The 21,461-nt window shown below is 39.1% G+C and overlaps 1 protein-coding gene across 2 annotated transcripts in view; it reads right to left on the bottom strand.

Moving 5' to 3' along the window:
• The window catches only part of DOCK4 (dedicator of cytokinesis 4), a gene marked incomplete at both ends in the record, with an annotated part of 525,693 nt that overhangs the window by 136,827 nt on the left and 367,405 nt on the right, over positions 1-21,461 (bottom strand). For both annotated transcript variants that reach the window (XM_080701145.1, XM_080701146.1), the window contains 7 exons: positions 4,406-4,598; positions 10,354-10,524; positions 11,512-11,593; positions 14,417-14,517; positions 14,678-14,761; positions 14,873-14,970; positions 20,582-20,738. In XM_080701145.1, the coding sequence (XP_080557271.1) occupies positions 4,406-4,598; positions 10,354-10,524; positions 11,512-11,593; positions 14,417-14,517; positions 14,678-14,761; positions 14,873-14,970; positions 20,582-20,738 (886 nt within the window). The remainder of the gene's footprint in view (positions 1-4,405; positions 4,599-10,353; positions 10,525-11,511; positions 11,594-14,416; positions 14,518-14,677; positions 14,762-14,872; positions 14,971-20,581; positions 20,739-21,461) is intronic.

The raw sequence follows: 21,461 nt of genomic DNA, 5'->3' as shown, positions 1-21,461 counted from the left end.
ACAAAATGGCAAAGGGCAACTAAGGAGTTTCTGTCTGAAAGAGAAAATATTACATTTGGCTACTTTCTTACAAAGTCCCCCAGAATATCTTTTAATTTCTAGAAAGAAAAGAACTACCCTTAGTATGCATCACACCAATGGCACATGCTAAGTGCACTTAGGTCTTTATGTTTACCTATATTATCTGCACTGGGTTTTCCCAGACACACTGTTTAACTAGAAACATATATAACTTTTTCTTAGAGGAAATATCTTCAGGGATGACTGCAGATTCCCCATAAACAAATCAAGCACCATGTGACGGAACAAATATAAAGGAAACGTCCAAGCCATAGCTCTAGTGAATAGGTACTTCACAGACTAGGAGTCTCTGTCCCTCATCTGTGACTACTACTCCTGTGCCTAAACTTCCTGTCTCTACTCAGACCTCCATGCTTCTTCTTTCTTCCCCAACCTCTATGCATCTGTCTTTTTTTTTTTTTTTGCCACTGTGAAAGCTGTATTCTCTAAAAGTATTTAGTCTCTTCCTTTTCTGGACTTTAGAAAACAGAAAAATAAAATCTGATTGAAAAAGGCAAATATGCCGGCCGTGGTGGTGCACGCCTGTAATCCCCGCACTTGGGAGGCAGAGACAGGAGGATCGCGCAGGTTCAAAGCCAGCCGCACGTGCTGGCTTCGGAGACCCTGTTTCCAAATAAAAATATAAAAATAGGTCTGGGAGTGTAGCCCGGAGGTAGAGGGGCTTTCAGGAACCCCAGTACCACCAAAAAAAAAAAAAAAGAAAGAAAGAAAAGAAAAGGGCAAATATGAGTTGCTCATTTTAATGCCTTAAATAAGTCTGCCTGGACCTCAGATGATTTAGACATTGAATATCAACCACTTCATTCCAAATGCTAGCTGCGTCCTTCCGTTTTGCTCAGATGCCCTAGAGTCTGACATTGGGGTGTGACTAATGGTGTGGTTCAGTTTTCTGTCTGCTCTGTCCAGTGGTGAAGCTGCTCAGTGACCCTCAACCTGGCTTTTCTCTTTGGTGCTGACGTTAGTATGATCCTTTCTTTCCTCTGTTCTAAGAATTTATGTATTATGTTTTACTTCATTTGAGAGTTCAAAAGTATTAGTCTTTATCCTTTTACCCATTCTTTTGAGCGGAGTAATACTGGGACCTCATGTGCTATGGTTCTTGACATCCTGACCATGCCTTACAGTTTAATTATATTGTCCCTCTTCTACTTCTTCTCTATCCACTTGGATGGAATCTGCCTAACTACATTCCAAGATATCATCTCTCTTATTTTTCCTTTTACGCAGGTGGGGTCAGTTATTTGCATTGCACATTTTATTTTCCCTCTTAAATCTTCTCTTTCATCGGGGCAACACAGATAAAACCCGAACCTGCCTGTCTCCTAAATCCAATGTTGTTAATCTAGAAGCACCTTTCCGTTTCCTAACACTACTGTACAACCCATTATGATTTAAACAACCCGAGCCTTGGGAGATTCCCAGAACACTTCCTGTTTTTTTTCCATGCAGATAGGCTCCTTTCTTTTCTTTTCTTTTCTTTTTTTTTTTTTTTTTTTTTCTGGTGGTATCAGGCATGGAACCCTTCTTCCTCCAGGTTCCACTCCCAGACCTATTTTTTTTAATATATATTTTTATTTGGAAACAGAGTCTCAAGCCAGCGCGGCTGGCTTCGAACCTGCGCAATCCTCCTGTCTCCGCCTCCCAAGCGCAGGTATTATAAGCGTGCGCTACCACGCCCAGCAGATAGGCTCCTTTCTAATGCGTTGTGCCTTTAACACACCACAGTGTCCGTTTTCTTCAATAGTGACTCAGTGAATGTGAAACCAAACCCCATCCTGCTGGGGCTGCAGAGAAATTTCTCCTCAATGTTGACTGTGGGCCACTTTTGCTTCACCACATTATTCTCCAAGGGGAGCGCCCCATAGAACACAGTGGGCAGGGCTTCCCTGTCTCCTTGTCCTCCTCCACGCCACACTGTCACGGTCACCACGCCCCCAGCCTAGACTCTGAGCCTCTCCTCCCAGCCCTCAGCACAGATCGTATGGATCTCCACCTCCTGCATCTCATGAGCCCTCTCTCCCTTGACCCAGTGAATACTCATCAGCTCTCACAAAGAGCCAGTATTTCTGTTTCTGGATTGCAATGGTTTCTTCTGTTTATAATTTCTCTCATCTTGGTTTCTCTACTTCAACTGAGTGTCAGGAATCAAAAAGAAATGGGTCCACAAACAGCACATCTCTCAAAGGCAGACAGGGAACAAACTTCCTTCAAATGAGTTGCTTGCATTTGAAATTGTTTTCATGGCCTGAATTGCTCTTTGAGTCTAAGACTTTAACCTAATAAAGCATTATCTGGTTATTGAGGGAGAAATATGGCAGAAGTGACCAATTACTCTTGGAGAGGAATGCACTTTACTTAGTTTAGAAAGCAGAGTTGGGGACTGAGTTATGCTGGGGTACCTGGTGGGAACCTCCATCTTCTCCACACTCCCACTCCCAACCCTGTAAGAGACCCTGATCACTACTGCTATAGAGCTCCGAGGGGAAGAACTTGAAAATCACTACAGAAAAATATTTTTTCTATGGTGAGTTTTTTTTTTCCCATGAGAAAAAAAATCAAGATAGAATTTTCTTTTATATTGATGAAAGCATTATTGATTTCAGAAAAAAAATAAAGACATTAGAAAAATGCTGAAAGTCTATCAACAGGAGAAAACAATAAATTATGACATTTTGATTCAGTAGAATATTACACAACAGTAAAAAATTGAACTAAGAGTGCTATCTAGTGGTGTGGAAAAATATAAAATTATAATGTTAATTTTAAAAAGCACCCCAAAGAATGACATGCAACCAAATGCTATTATTAAAGGACAAAAAAGTTTTTGAAAGATAAAATATAGTATAATTTATTTTTATAATTATGTAATAATGGCATAAAATATAAAGACTGAAATCTCTACTAATCTGAAAATTTCTAAGAAGAAAGTGAGAATATGCACAAGAAGACTTTGAATGACACCTATTATGAATCTTCCTTCTACCTGCTAGGGATTAACCCAGAGACAGTCTACTGCTGAGCTGCTCTCCCAAACCTATTTTAACTTTTATTTTGAAACTAGTTCTCACTAGATTGCTGAGAATCTCACTTAATTGCTAAGGATGGTCTCTAACCTGCACTTCTCCTGTCTCAAACAAAAAAAATTGTTTGCTTAATGTGTTTGAACTCTTATTTCAGATATATATATATATATATATATATATATATATGTATGTATTCATAATAAAATATAATTCTTAGTAGAATCTACTTTTAAAAGATTTTTACTTGGTGAGGCTAACGGAAACTTCTCTAAGTAAACTTTAACATGAGTTAGGCACTTAGTCTATTATTTCCTTCCAGAAGAAACTAAAAGGCAATGAGATTTAATAATAGATATTATGACAAGATCAATTTAGTGACTGATTACTTGCTGTTGAGATAAAAAATAACAGTACATGAAACTTTTATACAGTTTTAGTCAGAACACAGATCGATTGAAAACTTTGAAAAATAAGAGATAAACAAAGATGAACATATTGGGTGATTGTAAAGCTTGCTGAAAAAAAATGTTAAATTTTTATTGAACGTAAAGTAAGAAATCTAGAATAAGAAAAAACATGTGCCCTATCTTACCACTAGTTGTGGTAAAAATAAAAAAATTTAATCATTAGCTTTCATGCCTCCTCCTTCTTCTTCTTCTTCTTCTTCTTCTTCTTCTTCTTCTTCTTCTTCTTCTTCTTCTTCTTCTTCTTCTTCTTCTCTTCTCTCCTCTTCTCTCTCTCTCTCTCTCTCTCTCTCTCTCTCTCTCTCTCTCTGTCTTTCTGTCTCTGTCTCTCTGTCTCTCTCCTCTCTCTTTCTCTCTCTCTTTCTTTCTTTGTCCTGGGACTTATACTGGGGATTGAACTCTGGGGCACTCTACCTCTGAGCTACATCCCCAGCCCTATTTTATTTTTTATTTTGAAACAAGGTCTCACTAAGTTGTGGAGGGCTTTGCTAAGTTGCCAAGGCTGGCTGTGAACCTGTGATCTTCCTGTCTCAGCCTCCAAGTATTGGGATTTACACCTGGCTTCTTTTCTTTTCTTCCTTTTTCCCTTTACATTTTGAGATAGGGTCTCGTGATTTTGCTAAGTTGGTCTTGAACTCATAGGCTCAGGTGGTTTTCTAGCCCCCAACTCCCAGGTAGCTGAGATATATTTGACTACTAAATAGGTTTACCATCCAAATTACAATGCTTTTGAAAAAGAAATTTTCAGATTTTCCAAATTGCTTCTGCTAATCATGGACTATAAAGCTGTAAACAATGGTATTCTAGAGACATTATTTTGTACAAGTGACATCCTACCTGGGTTGGTATAAAGCTGGCTTTCCACAGTTTTGCCAATGCACTGCAGCTTAATGGCCTGCAGGGAATCGTCCACATGCATGATGGTGGGCAGGCTACCCAGAGTATCCTGTACCAAGTTGGCCACCTCTCGGACATCAAAGAGCTTCAACAGTTCTGAGTACACGGCTGGGAAAGAGCTCAGAAACACAGCCTTGAAAAGAAGAAGAAATTTAAATAAACTCTCAGATATGCCATAAGAAATAAGTTGTAGCAAGTTAGCAAGTTCAAGGATTATGACAGTATTTTTAAGTGGAAGGAAAATGGTTATAAAATATTTCTGTTACCCAAAGCTAAGAAATGAAAAATTTGAAAACAACATAAAACACAAAAAAAATGTGTGACAATGTAGGAAAATGTTAAAAATGTGCAAAGAAACAACATAATAAAAACTGGGAAATTCTGGAAAATCAATGACATTAGCAGAATTATTGGAAAAAACCCCATAGAATCAGCAAAATACAGCATGACTGAATAGAAAGGATGCTCCACCAAGTCCTACACTGTGACCACTTGCATTTTATTCATTTTTTGAAAAGCTTTCTGAACTGCTCATTTAAATCTCATTTACCTTTAAGAAACTAAACACAATATTTCCCTAAAGTACTCGATTTATGACTTGAGAAAAAACACAGGACAGAGCAACACAAGACCCAGCTTATACACAATACCAGCTTTGTTTTAATCAATGCTCTGACTTTGGAAATTCATTTTTGCTCCCTAGGCTTTAGTTTTACTTTTTGTAAAATAAAAAGGTCACTGGGACAACATCTTAAATTGCTTCAAGATCTATTATCAACCAAAGATTTATTATAAAAGCTAAGAACAATTTTTATGTAAATAAATAGATAATTTTTTGGTACTGTAGTTCAAATCCAAGGGCATTCTATGTCCAAGTTCTACACCCATCCCTATTTTATCTTTTATTTTGAAACAGAGTCTCGCTAAGTTGTCTCCCTACATTTCTGAGGCTGGCCTCAAGCCTGTGATCTTCCTGTCCCAGCCTCCCAAGTATGGGGACCAATAATAGTTTTTTATGAAAACAAGATAGATGCTCAAATAATGAGGGGGCATACTTAGAAAAAATGGGCTAAAACTATACATGGTACTGAAAAGAAACAAATAGGCTTTCTAAATTCCGTAAGTGGAGAACAATGGAAAGAGATGTTAACCAGGCTCAACTCTGGCCAGCGAGGAAGGAGAGCGCATATTTCTAACATGTGAGTTTCCAGTGCCAGCTGAATAATCTGCACTCTGACCCCACTGGAAAGCAGGTTATTTCTGCATGTGCTGATGATCAAGAGAGGGAATCAAATTCCAGTTCAAGGAATTAAGTATTTGTAGATGGCAGTAGCAGAAAGAGCGAGAAGAACCAAGACCTGTCCTTGACCTAGCACTATCAAAAGGCCCAAGGTGCTGGAGTCAACTGCTATGCTGCTTGACTCTGAAAAATAATAGATTTACTTGTTATTTAAAATCATTTAATTTGGTGTTCCTTGTTCAAGGATGTATTTATGTAACCTTTGCAGTACTCTTCAAAGAGCTGAGTCTTATAAATGAAGGAAAATAAAATGAAGAGAAACCCAATGAGCCTAAGCTTTCTGATAACTGAGAGATCAAACACCTTGATTTTCCTCAGCTATCCTTTTATCTCTCCCTTCTTTCTTTATTTATACCTTTTCCCTTCAACATAGTATCTGAATGTGCCTGAAGTATAAGATACAGGAATAACAGACTATTAAAAGGACAAAATAAATCAGGACTTTACGACGAGGGCAGAAAGATGTGCTAGGGCGAGCTAACGGTTTTCACCGCAAATGAAAATTAACGTACAATTTAGTTTGACCTTCCTGGTAGCTGATGGAAAATAATTATTAACAATTTACAGTAGTGTGTTGGGCCTTTGTTCCTTCTGGCATTTTTTTTCTTTTCCAGGGGATCCTGAGGTAGGGATCTGTCCATGGAATGGGAGACTAAGAGCCATTGCTACAGCAGTAGAGTTAGTCCTTAGTCTTGCCCAGGTCAGTGTTACCCAGGATAATGTGATTGGAGAATGGGTCAAGGCCAAGAGGACAAAATGAACCTTCTTACCAGAACTGGGCTGGTCAGTACTCTGGGGTAGCTATGCACTGACCCACCCGACTGATGGCTGGGATGGTTTCTCTTCCTCCAGGAAGCAGGATTTGCCCTGAGTTACAGTTCATGTGGAAAAAAATGCAAAATTGATCAAGGAAACTGGGTTTAAGGTAATCTGACAGTAAACTCAGGACAATGGATATACTAAGCTCTGGGTGTGGTGGGAAGAGCTCAGAGAGGACCCCCATGACGTTGGCCCCAGTGTTCCTGGGATTATGTTCTGAAAATGTAATGAAAGTTACTAATTGGTTTATCTTAAAATACAGAGATTATACAGGAAGACCTAACCTAATTATAAACTTTTAAAACAGACTTTCCTTTGTCTGGTAGCAGAAGTAGTCAGAGAGAATCAAAGTGTGAGAAGGTTTCCACATATGGTTGCTGGCTCTGAAGATGGAATGGCTATATACTAAAGTATATGTGAAGTATACTGTGTACTATATACTAATAGCATCTCCTCTTGCCCAGCTTCAGATGAGTGCCACTGAGGAAATGGGGACTTCAGTGTCACAAATAACAAGGAAACAGTCAATCTCAATAGCCTAAAAGATTTTGAAAATATATTATCCTCCAGTGTCTTCAGATAAGACATCAAAGCTAATACCCTCACTGTGGCTTTGGCAGACCCTCAGCAGAAAACTCAACCAACCCTGTCCATAGTACTGAGACCTAAACAGTGAGCACTGTTTAAGCCACTAGGCTATAGTCATTTGTTATGTGGTTAAAAAAGAAAGAAAAAAAAAACAAGCCCATAAGATCAATTAGATTAGTGGTACCCCAGTTTTCTGAAGAGGGGCTTGGGGACAAAAGGAAATCTGAAATGGGAAGAGATGAGGTTTTCCTTTTCCTCCCCAAATACACAGAAGGGCTGCACTCTCATTAGAAAGCTAACCCTTAACCATTGTCTATTAACTTCTTTCTAGAATCAAACTAAAAAGAAAATGTTCACATTATCATTTATAAGAATACTAAGAATACTACCTAAAATAATAAAAAATGAACAAAAACTTCAAATATGACTTTCTGAAGATGCCAAAATTGTTTCTCAAACCTGACTATGGGACCGCACTTCAAGAATCAAGAGTAGCTAGGCATGGTGGTACACGCTTGTGATCCCAGCATTTGGGAGGCTGAGACAAAAGGATTATGGTTCATGGACAGCCTTAGCTACTTCATGAGGCCCTTTGCAACTCAGTGAGACCCTGTTTCAAAATAAAGAGTAAAAACCGGGCGTGGTGGCACACGCTTGTAATCCCAGCATTTGGGAGGCTGAGACCGGAGGATCACGGTTCGCGGACAGCCTCAGCTACTTAGTGAGGCCCTCTGCAACTCAGTGAGACCCGGTTTCAAAATAAAGAATAAAAAATAGGGCAGGGGGTATAGCTCGGAGGTCAAATGCCCCTGGGTTCCATCTCCAGACCAGCAAAAAAAAAAAAAAAAAAAAAAAAAAAAAAAAGAGTAAAAAGTAGGACAGGGGTGTAGCTCAGAGGTAGAATGCCTCTGGGTTCCATCACCCCAGAGCTCCTCACCACCCCCCCAAAAAAAAGAATCAAGAAGAGTGGAAGTCAGTATGTTGCAGATATCAAAGCAGAACTTCTCTGCCCTAAGTACCACGGAGGCCCAAGGCACTGTGAAGACTCAGTGAGAACTCACTAAGGTAAGAAGTACTTCTGTAGTTTTTCATGGAGGGAAATCTCTTGAATCTCTAGGAAGAAACCACAACCTAAGGTTCCTCTTAAGGGTAAGAAAATATTTTTCAGATGCAAATTAGAAACTTGCCAGAGACCTCAATACCAAATTGCCCACTAGCCAAACTTGGAATAGTTGACATTTGAGAAGGATAATCTAACATTTAACCAAACAGTCTTAGAATTTTCGAGTTCTCAGAATTTTACTATTTCTATGATGAGATGCTCCTTCTTTTTCTGGCACGTTTTTAAACCAAGTCAACAGAATTAAAAGTGTGCGAAAAGGCTTAAGAAAGTGTAAAGAAAGCCAGGCATGGTGGTGCATGCTTGTAATCCCAGTACTTGGGAGGCTGAGTAAGGAGGATAGCAGGTTCAAAGCCAGCCTTAGAAGCTTTGTGAGGCTCTGAGAAACTTACTGAGACCCTGTTTCCAAATAAAATATAAAACAGGACTGGGGGTGTAGCCTGGAGGTAGAAGGCCCTAGGTTCCACCCCCAGTACCACACACACAAAAATAAAGTACGGAGGAAAATATTCAGAATTATCTCTTGGAACATGTACAAGACCATGCTTTTTAAAAAGTGGAGTGATCATTCTATCTCTGAACTACAGCCCTAGACATTTTATATTTTGAAAGAGGGTCTAAATTGTTGAAGTTGGGCTTGGACCTGTGATCCTCTTGTCTCAGCCTCCCAAGTACTGGGAGCTCTTAAAAAAAAAAAAGTTATCCTTATAACTTTAAAGATAAACCTCAGGATGACCCAAATTATGAACTGCTTCTGTAAAAGCAGTAAAATTTTGAGAACTGTAAAGAATGTTTTGTTAGCTGTTGGATTATCCTTCTCAAATATCAACTGCTGCAAATGGGGTTTGGCTCATGGGCAACTTGATGCTGAGGTCTCTGGCAAGTTCCTAAAGTGCAGTAATTGTACTGTTGACTGTAGGGACCAAAATGACATTTAAAGGAGCCTGTGCTGCAACCTTGCCCGGATGGAAGATGAGTCCAATTCTGTAAAGAAGAGAGTGACAAAAAATAGCCCCATACATAGTCAGAGGAAGTACAGCACTGTTATCAGAGGACTGGCACATGCTTTGGTATCTTGCTATCATTCACTATGCCTTCCACATGCCACATTGCACCAAGCTGTATCAACACTGTTAAGGATGTAGTTTAGTCTAAATCTCCCATCATGTCCTAGTTTTCAATGTCTCTGGCCTCCAGGGGATGATGAGAGGTTGCTGCTTCTTCTGATAGGTTTTCAACCAAGTCATTAGAATTAAAAGTGTACACAGAGGATTAAGAAAGCAGAGAGAAAGATACTCAGAATGGTCTCTTGGAACACGTGCAAGACCATGCTATTTGCAAAGTGGATGGATCATGTTCTAAAAACAAAAACAAAAACAAAACCCCATGTCAGGCTACTCCTGGTAATACAATCTGGCAGCACCAGCTCGGCACTGGTCTTCCGCCGTCAGTCCCAGGACGATTACGGTCAAGTTAAATAAAACAGAACAACATGCAGTTCAGCGAAGTCCAGTATGATGATTCTCAAGCTGAGACATTGAAATGCAGTGTGAGGCTGGGGGAAAACAGCTGTTGCAGATCGACTCTCGTGAATTCCTTCCCCATGGCTCCTGGTGACAGTGTCCAGTCATCAATGTGTGTCCTAGTGACTATAAGCAAAGCTGATGCAAATCATCAGCCTCTCCACGCAGGCAGGGAAAGGAAACCCACTTGTGTTTGGCTGGTATGTGGATGGGGATGGGGGTTCAACCTAAGGCCATATTTTACCACCAAGCTAAATACCTGGCCCTTTTTATTTTGAAACAAGGTCTCACTAAGTTGATGGGGGTCTTGCCAAGTAACCATGCCTAGAACCGGTGATCCTCCTGTTTCAGCTTCTCAAGCACTGGGATTACAGGCATGTGCTACCACATCCAGCTTTGCCTGATGAATAAACTTTTCCAAGTTTATTCATAACAACAGCTAGACTACAAATATAAATGGAAGCTATAGGTTTCTGATGGGGAAAACATCCAATTATGATGCTACATTAAAAAAAAAAAGGAGATGAAGAAAAATTACCTGTGACTGAGATAAGGCTCCAGACCCTTTGCTTTCTTGTGAAAGAAAGAAGCGGACTGACATGAGGAGCTCCTGAATACAGCAGCGGAATTCATCTTCGTTCTGCCCACCGGTGGCAAGGGAAAACAGCCTCCGTGACTGAACTATATACTTAAAAATGTATTCTTGGGCCTTAAAAGAAAAAAAAATTTAACAGTTAGTTTCAAAGAAGGCCAAAAGGATTTATGTAACAACGACACAGTTTAAAAACCACTGCATAATATTAGATCTTAAAATTACTTATGTAAACACTAAGGCCCTGTGAAACTTCAGAGAGGTATTTACCTCTAGGAGGCAGAATCATTTCCCCCTGATGTCTAACAAGAAAAATATATAGAAAGTTTAAAATTTTTTTTTATAATTCTGAAGTTATAAGCAATGAATATTTATATATTTAGTTGTTTTAATTTAGTCCATGAAGAGATAACTATTTTTTGAAAGTGACTTTGCTTTGGTTGATATACTTGTCACTTAGTATTTTATCTTCAAGCCCACCAAGATGATGAAGTTTTAATGGATAAAATGCATACATTATCCATATTTATCTATTGACACCATATCGAATGGTGCACAACAGGAAGACAACCAGGTCTGAGCCTGGAAAATTCCTTTAAGAATCTGTGCTCTTTTTGAACATATCTACAAGTCAGTCATTAGCATTTTAATACACAACTGAGCACACAGGGCCCAGAGACACGGGCAGTGTCCATCACAAGACCCAATAAAACCTCAGGCTTCCTCTTTGTAATCTCTGCTAAGCCACCCTATTATCTCTTAAAATTTAAGACTCTGATGGTCTCTGTTAGGTGGGTAGCAGCAAGAGCCAGAAACTGCTAAGCTTAACTGCCCACCTGCAGTCTTCTTTCACAGACCCTCCTTTCCTTGCCAGTCTGGAACTTCGTCAGAAGCTCAGAGGAGCAAGGATTTAATCCAGAGGTCAACCTGGCAAAGTCCCTTTGAAATTTCAGCAGCTCTAGAGTAGCCCTGAACTGATCAAGATCCTGGAATTGGAATGCCAGTTATACATCAACTACTGACTGTGCAGAGGAAACCAATTAAGCAACACCATGCAACAGCTTTGTTAGACTCTGTTATGTGTTTTCAACAGCATGTCATTACCTTCAGCACCTCCTGGATATGCTCTTGTCGTTCTGCCTCTGTTATCCTGTCCACATACCACTTGAGCACTTTGATGAGATCTCTAAAATATGGGAAGAAATGTGCAGAATATAGAATTGATCTAATTTTCTTAACTACAAATCTGAATTTTTAATGGTACTAGGATTAAACCAGGGGTGAGAATTTTAACTTTGAGCTACACCACAGCTCTGTTTTCTTTTTTTATTTTGAAGCAGGGTCTTACTAAGTTACCACACACTGGCCTTGAACCTGTGGTCCTCCTGTTTTAGCCTCCCGAGAACTGAGATGATAGGCTTTGTACCACCTACTTAGCCAAATCTGACACCTGTATTTTTCATGAGGAAGCTACTTTCCCCATAGTTCTTATATTTTCCTATCTATGAAGATGACTGAGTCATAAAGAACAAAATTATGTTATTTGCAGGAAAACAGGCAGAACTAGAGAATACTATGGTAAGTGAGATCAGCCCATCTCAGAAAGTCAAGATGCATATGTTTACTCTCATATATGGAAGATAAAGAGAAAATAGGAAACATTAAGAAACTTAGGATAAATGTGGAGACAGAACAGAAGAATACTGCAAAAGAAGGTTGGAGAAGGAAATGGGGAAGAGAAAAGGAAGGCTTGGGAAGGAAACAGTTCAAAGTATACTTTGACAATATATAATATATATTACTACCAGTCTCACTAACATGAACCAGGAGTTAGGTTGGATAGCAAGGTGGGATGCAGAAGGGCATATGGTAATAGTTGTGTGCAAGTATGTTTGTATCACATTGAACCTATAATGCACTAATAAATTTTTTTTAGGAAATGACAATTCAAAACACTTAGATTACAGTCTTGCCACCTTGACCAACTCTTAATTGCAATTCTTAATTTCTAGGAAACAGTTCACACAGCAATTTTTCTTTGTGTGTGTTTAAAAAAAAGTATATTTAGACTTAGGGAGCTGGATTGATCTTATATCATCTCAATTTTGTTGGCAATATGCAACGGATCATAAGCAGGAGGCAGTGGAACATGTCTTCTTTCTATCAGGCCCAACCTGGGCTTTGCTCTTGGCCACATCAAGGTCAGAGAGCCACTTCACAGCTCCTGTGATCTGGTGCTTGTTGGCTTAACCTTTACAATAAAAACACATATGTGTTGTCCTCTAGCTTCCTCATGGCCCGCTTCACTCAGTGGTGGGGGAACTTGACAATGATGGTGGAACTTGACAAGATTGTTTCTTCCAGTGTCTCTTTTCTAGGGCTGTCTGGAGCCAGTGTCTCGGGTCCTGAGAAGGGGTGATTCAGGTGGCTGTGGATGCCTTTCAGCACTGCCTTCTTGGCCTTCAAACCTTTCCTTTGGCTTTGGATTTGAGAGGACCAGTAGACTCTTTCTTTGCTGTTGGTACCATCTTGGTGAAAAGATTACATGCAATTTTTGTCTTGATTGGGAAAGAATACCTGGATATGCCAGGAAGTAGACACTGCCAGGAATACTATTTGTAAGATAATACATCATCGAGCTTCCAACCACCTACAGCTTGAGAAAATTATATGGGCCTTATTTGTCTTGTTAGGTTGAGTGAGCCAAGGTTTCAGAACTATTCCTGCTGTTATACTTCACTGTGGGCAAAAAAATCACACTGATAGAAGGTCAAGTCTTACAAAAATATCTTCATTTATTTTAATGTTGTGGACATAAATCTTAACATGTCATATTCTGGAATACTCATGTTGGTCAAATGCGTATTTTATTACCTACTAGCCTTTATATGTCACATAGAGGAGGGTGGTAACAATACGATTCCAAGCTCCTGACCTTGCTTCTGGGAACCGATGACTGTGCACGTACACACCTGTGACTAAATGATTACGATATAAGGTAGAAAGGCAGGCATGGTGGCACATGCTTATAATCTCAGTACTTGGGAAGCTGCGACAGGAAGATTGCAGGTCTGCAGCAAGCCTCAGCAACTTAGTGATATCCTCTGCAACTTAATGAGATCCCATTTCAAAATAAAATAGGGCTGAGGCTGTAACTCAGAGGTAGACTGCCTTCTGGGTTCAATCGCTGGTACCACCATTAAAAATATATATTTTAGAAATATGGGCAGAAAAGCAAGGATAGAAATTGGAATCAGAGAGAGAATATCAGGCAGGTACATTCCAGGGCTGTATTCAGGCACGGACAAAGACTACAAAGATGTTATTTGTAGGACTGAAAGAGAGAAGCTGCTGCCTTCTGGCAATTATCAACTAAGCTGTCTGGAAGCAGGCACTAGCCAAAGAATTATCATTCACTCTCAGCTTTACCTGCATAGTCTGAACTGGTGGGAAAGAAGGCACAGTTAACATGGCAGCTACCATCCACGGGTAGATTCCAATAATTAGCTGGCCTGAGGCTAGTGACCAAGTCTTCACATTATCAGCACAAAATATAGTGCCTGGCATGGAACAGGCACTCCATGCACATTCACAACTGAGAATGAGTGACGTTAAGTAGGTATGAAGGCAAAGGATGTTTTCCTTTCCCATTTTTCTTCCAGGTGTAAATGACCATCAAGGAGTATAGTGATTAAATGGGGCTCTTGACAGCGAAGGAGAAATAACCAGGTACTTTCGACCAAAGAACATCAAGTTAAACAGAGACAAGAATAAAAAAAAACTTTACATTTTGGGTCCCAGGAATAGAATTCAGGAAGTCTTTTTCCCCTGATTTTAATCAAAGTAAGTTCTAGCCATTACACAAGAGCCTGAGAGGAGGGAAGATACTGTCTCGAGAGGCACTTCAGTTGCTGTGCTTCATTTCTTCCCACACTCCCTTCTGCAGCTTCTGCTTAGACAAGCTCAAAAGGAACAGCTTCCAAACCAATTACAAAATAAAGGGCCTTACCTGTATGCAAGTGCCCCAGCAAAATGGCTCTCAATGTACGTGTCCATTACAGGTTTAAAATGATGAAATTTGCTATCTTGCAGCAAATTTATTATGTGGACCTAAAAGAGAAAATTGAGCTTTATGAAACCAAAGGCAAATCGACACCTTTTGTGCTTTAAAAATAAACTCTTGTATTTTCAAGTGCATACTTCTGAAACAGCCTCTTGAAAATCAAGATTGAGAGATGAAATTGTTATAATTAAGTGAGTTTGAACTTACCAAAGAATCAAAAACTTTAGACCCATATTTTTGGGAATTTTCATCTAAAATTCCAAATAAGGTATCCAGTGTATCTTGCAGAAACTGTTTAAATAAAGAAGTATTAAATGAATGAATAAAAATAGTAATTGTCTTTCCCCTCCAAATATGCTTTATTCTATGAACTTCCAAGAGGGGTAATGAAATCGTACATACCTTTACTATTTCTGAGCCATCAATTTCTTTTAATTTAGAGAGACAGCCTGTGATCTTGTCTGGGTGGGTTCTCCATTTCAAAAGATCAAGCATATCACCTTTTCAAACAGAAAAGGAAGATTAATTGCCTTTAAAAAGAACAGCCCCTCATGTAAAAGTGGTAAAAACTGAATTCTTAAACATTTTGCTGCCACCCACTCCTGTCCAATTAACTTACAACTTAAGACTGCAGCTGTTTATTTGTCATTCCCCAACTTGACTGTAAACTATGAGAGAAAACAGAGCTGAGCTTGGCCCTCCTGTGCTCCCAGTACCAAGAACAGAGTCGACAGTTGACAGATGTTTGCTGAATAATTTCTGGCCTTCTCCTAGTGAGATGAGAATTTCTTGGGGGCTGGAAACCTCCAAAAATGAATACTCTGCCTAGCAACCAATTTCACCCAGCAATTAAGGTCTTCTTCACTGGCAAGATAGTGTCAACCCTGCAGGTCGAGTAGGTCAGTGCTCTGTGATGTCAAGCCCAGCATGCTGACACATGATCTGATGAGACTTGGGCCTGAGAGCAGCAGGTTCTGGGCTTCACGGGCTCTCTTCTGACCTGGGCAGGCACAGTGCCCAGCTCTGCAATGTCCTTCCTTTCTGATACTGAAGATGGGGCCTGAATCCAGCAAGTGCTACTTTAATGCTGGGGAGGAAGTCAACTCTTTCCTCATCTTTCTTGGGGAGCTGGTGTTCAGGTTTCAGTCTCCAAAGGGAGCTGTTGCTACTGATGCCTGGTAGCTAATAGGGCTGGAGATGCAGGAACACACAGTGCAGTGGAGGCTCCGGGCTCGGCCTTGGTGTTTTGAGGGCCAGGGGGGACACTCAGCATGAACAGCAAGAAATTCACTTCAAAGCTCTTGGTGAGAAACAGAAGGACCAACAAGAAAACAAAACCAAACCTCAAGCCCCCCCAAAAAACTCACAAAACCAAGGGAGTAGTTAAGATGAGAAGGAAAACAGGGAGTGAACAGAAATGAAGAAAGATTTCAGAATCTCAGGAAAGAGAAGTGATCTCTACCAAAGCCAAATTTAAGGGAAAGAAAACTTCACAAAGGACTTCACAATAAAAAATTAGTACAAGTTAAGCATCTCTAATTTGAAAATTCAAAATCTGAACTGCTCTAAAACCTAAAGCTTTCAACAACACAAGTAGAAATTCCACGCCTGACCTCTTGTGACAGGCCACAGGCAAAATGCTGATGCACAAACAATGCCGTATAGAATTATTTTCAGCTTATGAGTGTAAGGTGTACATGAAACCTAAATGAATCTCATGTTTGGACTTGGGTCCCATCTCCCAAATGTCTTTTTCATAATGCAAATATTTCCAAACCTAATAAAAAGAAGACCAATATCTGGAATACTTCTGGTCCCAAGCATTTCAAATAAAGGATATTCAACCTGTACTAAATAAGAATGACTATCTATAAAGAGATAAGAGAGAAGGAGGATTTCAAATGGGAAAATGAAGGGTTTTTTTTTTGGGGGGGTTACTTGTTATTGAACCCAGGCACATTGTATTTCTAAGCTACAACCCTATTTTATTTTTTATCTTGAAACAGAGTCTCACTAAGTTGCCGAGTCTAGCCTCAAATCTGAGATCTTCCTGCATTAGCCTCCCAAGTACTGAGATTACAGGTATGCCATCATGTATGGCAAGGACATTTTTAAAATACAATTTTGAAATAGATATTTATGGTGTTTTATAACCCCTCCCCAAACATGATAATGCTTAATATTCATTTCTAACTCAGACATCCTGGGAGAATGATTAAAGCCTTTTAAAATCAGTTGGTTAGATTTGGAATCTCAGATATTTCCAGAGTGAGGTCCATAATGAATTTCAGAGGCAGGACTCTATTATTCTCATAGGCCTTTTTTTTCTTCCTTCTCCCCTCCTACTTCTTTCTTCCTGCATCTAACTTTAGGATGTCTGTCTTCCCTGGTATCCTCTCCTAAAATTCCTAATGCTACTGACTCCTCTTTTCATGCCTTTCCCTTGTGTTCTCTCCCTTCTCTTTATTTTTAATTTTTATTTATTTATTTTTGCTTATAGTACTGGAGATTGAACTCAGGGCATTCTACCTCCGAGCTACACCCCCCAGTCCTATTTTGTATTCTTTTTTTTTTTGAAACAGGGTCTCACTGAGTTGCAAAGGGCCTAAGTAGCCGGCCGTGAACTGCGAGCCTCCCATCTCAGCCTCCCAAGTACTGGGATTACAAGTGTGCACCACCACGTTTGGCTTTCTCCCTTCTCCTTAAAGTGAGGCAGTTTGGGGAAAGTTCAGAGCCCTGTTAGATGTGAGCAGTGTGAGAGAAAAGAGGTGACTCTGCTGGCCACAAAAGAGAGGCACACAGATAACAGTGGAAAACCAGAAATAAGACTCTCAGGAGCAGAGCTGGAAAACCCACCACAGTGTCCAGACACTGAGGTTGGGACTGCTCAACTTTTCTGCAAGAAAGATGATGAATGTCAGGACTGTTCCATGTGTGAGTGTGTGTGTGTGTGTGTGTGTGTGTGTGTGTGTGTGTGTACACATGTGTGCTTGAATGTGTGTTCACATGTGCATGTGTAGTACTGGGGATTGGACCCAGGGGCATTCTATCTATGAGCTATATCCCTGGCCCTTTTCGTTTTGTTATTTTGAAACAGGGTCTTACTAAGTTACTATATTATGGCCTCAAACCTGTAATCCTCCTGCCTCAACCACCCAAGTAGTGGGATAACAGGGGTATACTACTATATCTGGCCTCAGGACTGCTCTTAATACAATAGTTATGTCTGTCTGGACGTCATTGTGCATTCAAAGTACTTAGAGTTAATGTGAAATTAACTCCTAGGTCTGGTTTATTCATACGAAAATGTGTTAGATGCAAATGAGGAGCTATGATCTACCACTGAAAATACAGATTTTTTTTATATTCCACTCAAGAAGCATTTATTCCAAGGCACGGTGGTGTATGCCTGTAATTACAATACTTGGGAGGCTGAGACCAGGATTATAGATTTGAGATAAGCCTCAGTAATTTAGCAAGACTTCCAGCAACCTAGCAAGACCCTGCTAAAACAAAATGAAACAAACAAAAAATACACAAACAGAAAAAAGCAGAATAGGGTTGGGGGTATAGCTCAGAGGTGGAATGCCTCTGAGTTCAATCCTCAGTACCAACAACAAGAACAAGAACAAGCATTTATTAAGTAGATACTTTAAGTGCTATAAAATATGTGGATGACATGACCCCTACTCTTAAGCCTAAAATCTCAACTTGATCTCTCAATCACAGATATCCAGCAAAATGCCCTGGCCTTGGCACACTATCCATAAACCAGGTAGATAATATATAGAGTGCGGAGAGTCACACTTTAGGAACGCTGACATACAAATCTGTTCTAAGAAACTGCTCCTGGAGACCACATCAGTTGCTAAATGTCCAACTGTAATGAAAATAGAACTTATATATTTTCCAAATTGAGTAAAATGAATACACACCAATTTAATTCCAATTTGGAATAGGGTTACTTTGACAGAGACGTGTGTCTAGCATGTAAATTTCAGAAAGATCAACTGACTTTCTTTCCCCTTCCCATCTCTTTAAACATGCTATTCATTTCCTGGCATATTTTGAGCTATCTTACATTGACAAGGTTAATCAAAGTCAAAATGATAATGAAGCATGTATCTGTCTCCAAAAATGAGCCAGGCATGGCATGGAATTCTGATCCCATCTTTTGTGAGATGTTTAATATAATGATTTCATGAATAGTTTATTTTCCATATTTACCTGAAAATGTTCTCTGCTTTTATAAAGTAGAACTTCCAATTTTCAGGATTTGGTTCTCCGTGTCTTATGTTCATAATTCTGTCTAACATCCTAAGCCCTTGAACTAGAACAATATTTTGATGTTAGTGAATCTATTGTTAATTTTACCTGGGTGGTAGGCAGAATAATACCCTTTAAAGATGTCCACATACTAATCCCAGACGCTGTGAATATATTTATCTTACATGGCAAAAAAAAAAAAAGACTTTACTGATGTGATTCAATGACAGATCTTATAATAAGATTATAATGGATTTTCTGGCCAAATATAGTTGCAAGGGTCCTTAACAGATAGAGGAGGGAGCCGGGTGCAGCGGTGCCCACCAGTACTTGGGAGGCTCAGACAGAAGGATCACAGGTTTGAGACCAGTGCATAGTAACTTAGTGAGATGTTGCTTCAAACTAAAAAATAAAACAGGGCGAGGGTGTAGCTCAGGATTAAAATGTCCCTGGGTTCAATCCCCAGTACACTCCCACACACAAAAGATGGAAGAGGGTCAGAGTTAGAGAAATTCGAAGATACTGTGCTACTGGCTTTTGAAGATGAAGGAAAGGGCCGTGAGCCAAGAAACACAGGCAGCTTCTAGAGGCTAGAAAAGTTGGAAAAAAGATTCTTCTCTACAGCTTCCAGCAGGAATGCAGCACTGCAGACGCATTCATTTTAGCCTAGTAGAACTGATTTTAGACTTTTGACTTTCAGAACTTTACAGTAATAAATTTGTATTGTTTTCAGCCAATAAATTTGTGGTAATTGTTATAGCAGCAATACTTAGCTAATAAAATCCCCAAATATTCTATGGAGATGTTCAGTTAAATGTTAATGTGAGCTCTATAATAGACACACAAGTAATCCCCATAGCATGAATACAAATCTTGTCTAAGGAAGTCAGAAACAGGTGGATATGATCATCTTCATAAACCTCCACAGACGTAGACTGGCCCCATAACAAAAACCTAATGTTTACTAAATTCCTTATAATCACTGCCTGAGTAATGCCAACGTGGATTTTATTTAAGTAAAATCATTCATGACTCAATACTGATGAAGTCTGAGTTATTATGATTTGGTGTCCTACATAAATGTAATAGCACTGCATATTAAAATTGAGGGAAAATTTTAAAATGGTCATATATTTTGCTTCTTTTCTGATACTATGTTCCAAGAGAAGAACTATATTTTTTTCTACAATTGATGTTCTGTGACACAGAAGAGAGAACAACTAACACTCATTCAGGTACAATAACCATGCATAAGACCCAATCCCTTATTATGAAATGGTTTCCCTCAAAACAGTGAATCTAACTTATTAATATAGCACTCAGGGTGCTAGCTAGAAGCCTTATATGGTAACCACAAAAAACTCAAAATGCTTTAATTTACTTCTTTCATTAAAGATGATGTTTTCCTAGCAATTTGCAAAGAAGAGCTTGCTTTATTAATCATAACTTGCTAAACAATCACTGACATAAAAAGTAATGCTAGAGCAGAAAAGCAATATCCATCTAATTAAATAAAAAACCAAGCTTTTTTCTAAAGGCTGCAATTAGCACTGTTTATGGAGCTATAAAACAAGAGATTAAGGTGGTAGGTTTTTTTTGTCTTTTTAAAAATGCATCTGGATTTTAATGGTTTATCTGAGGAGTTGTGTACTTGATTTTCATGCATTCAAAAGATCACTGGGTCACCAGTGCTTCCATTCCACTGGAAATCTTATGCAGAACAATCAAATGTTTTTCTAGCGTAGAGTTCTTAAATGAAACTTTAGCATTACTGGATAGTCTTACCAAAATTCACACATGCACTTAGTTACAAGGGCTTTCAAATAAAGCAGTATCATACATTACCGTTCTGTGTGAGTTTTGTGGAACAAAGAAAAGATGTTATCCAAAAAGACTCCTTTGTGGCCTTCATGGCTTGATTATTATTTCCAAGGAAAATGCCCTTGGAAAAGGGAAGTTTGAGGTAGCGAGTAGTATCCTGAAGGTTTGTGGTTTCTTCACACTGTTAAAAAAAAAAAAAAGATAGGGACTTCATAAGAACTATTGAACATACTTTCCATTTCTAGTATTTATGAACTGAGATACATTTCAAATAACATTATAAGTAGACTCTGGCATGTAAGTGAAATGCAACAAAAATGTGTGAAAAGAATTAAGTCTAGGGTTTGGACTCAGACTTGAATTTAAATCCTACTTCTGTCACTTCTGATGTGAGGGATCATATCAAGTTATTCAAGTTATTTAACCACTAGGGGTTACCATTGTCTTCCTCTAAACCCTTGTCTTGTCAGAAGAATTAAATTACATAAAGCTTTTTAATATAGTCTCTAATATAGTGCTAAAGAAATCATATTTGCAGTGACCAGAGGCTTTTCAAAAAGAATGCTTAGATTTTTCCAACATCTCATTTGAGACAGCTGTTAAAACCATCCATGGAAAATTAGTAATTAAGGAAAGGTTATTTCAGGTAATCTAATCATCCCATTTTGTGAAGGAAATCTACACTTCGCAGAAAATGTTGACTAACAAATGTAAACAGAATTATAGATTCAGAAAATATAATTTTATATCCCTACTGGAATTGTTTCTTTAGTCAAGGATCGTCATTTACTGCTAAAATGAGCAGAAGAATTGTTGGTGAGGAATGGGCTGTTCATTGATGCCTCTACAATAGCACATGGATGACGTCCTACAGCAAGAAGACAAAATGCCTATGGTGGGACCC

The sequence above is a fragment of the Muscardinus avellanarius genome (assembly GCF_963383645.1).
Source record: "Muscardinus avellanarius genome assembly, chromosome: 9".
In the NCBI taxonomy this organism is placed as follows: domain Eukaryota; kingdom Metazoa; phylum Chordata; class Mammalia; order Rodentia; family Gliridae; genus Muscardinus; species Muscardinus avellanarius.
The sequence above is the reverse complement of the archived record's forward strand: the minus strand, read 5'-3'. Positions and strand labels throughout refer to the sequence as shown.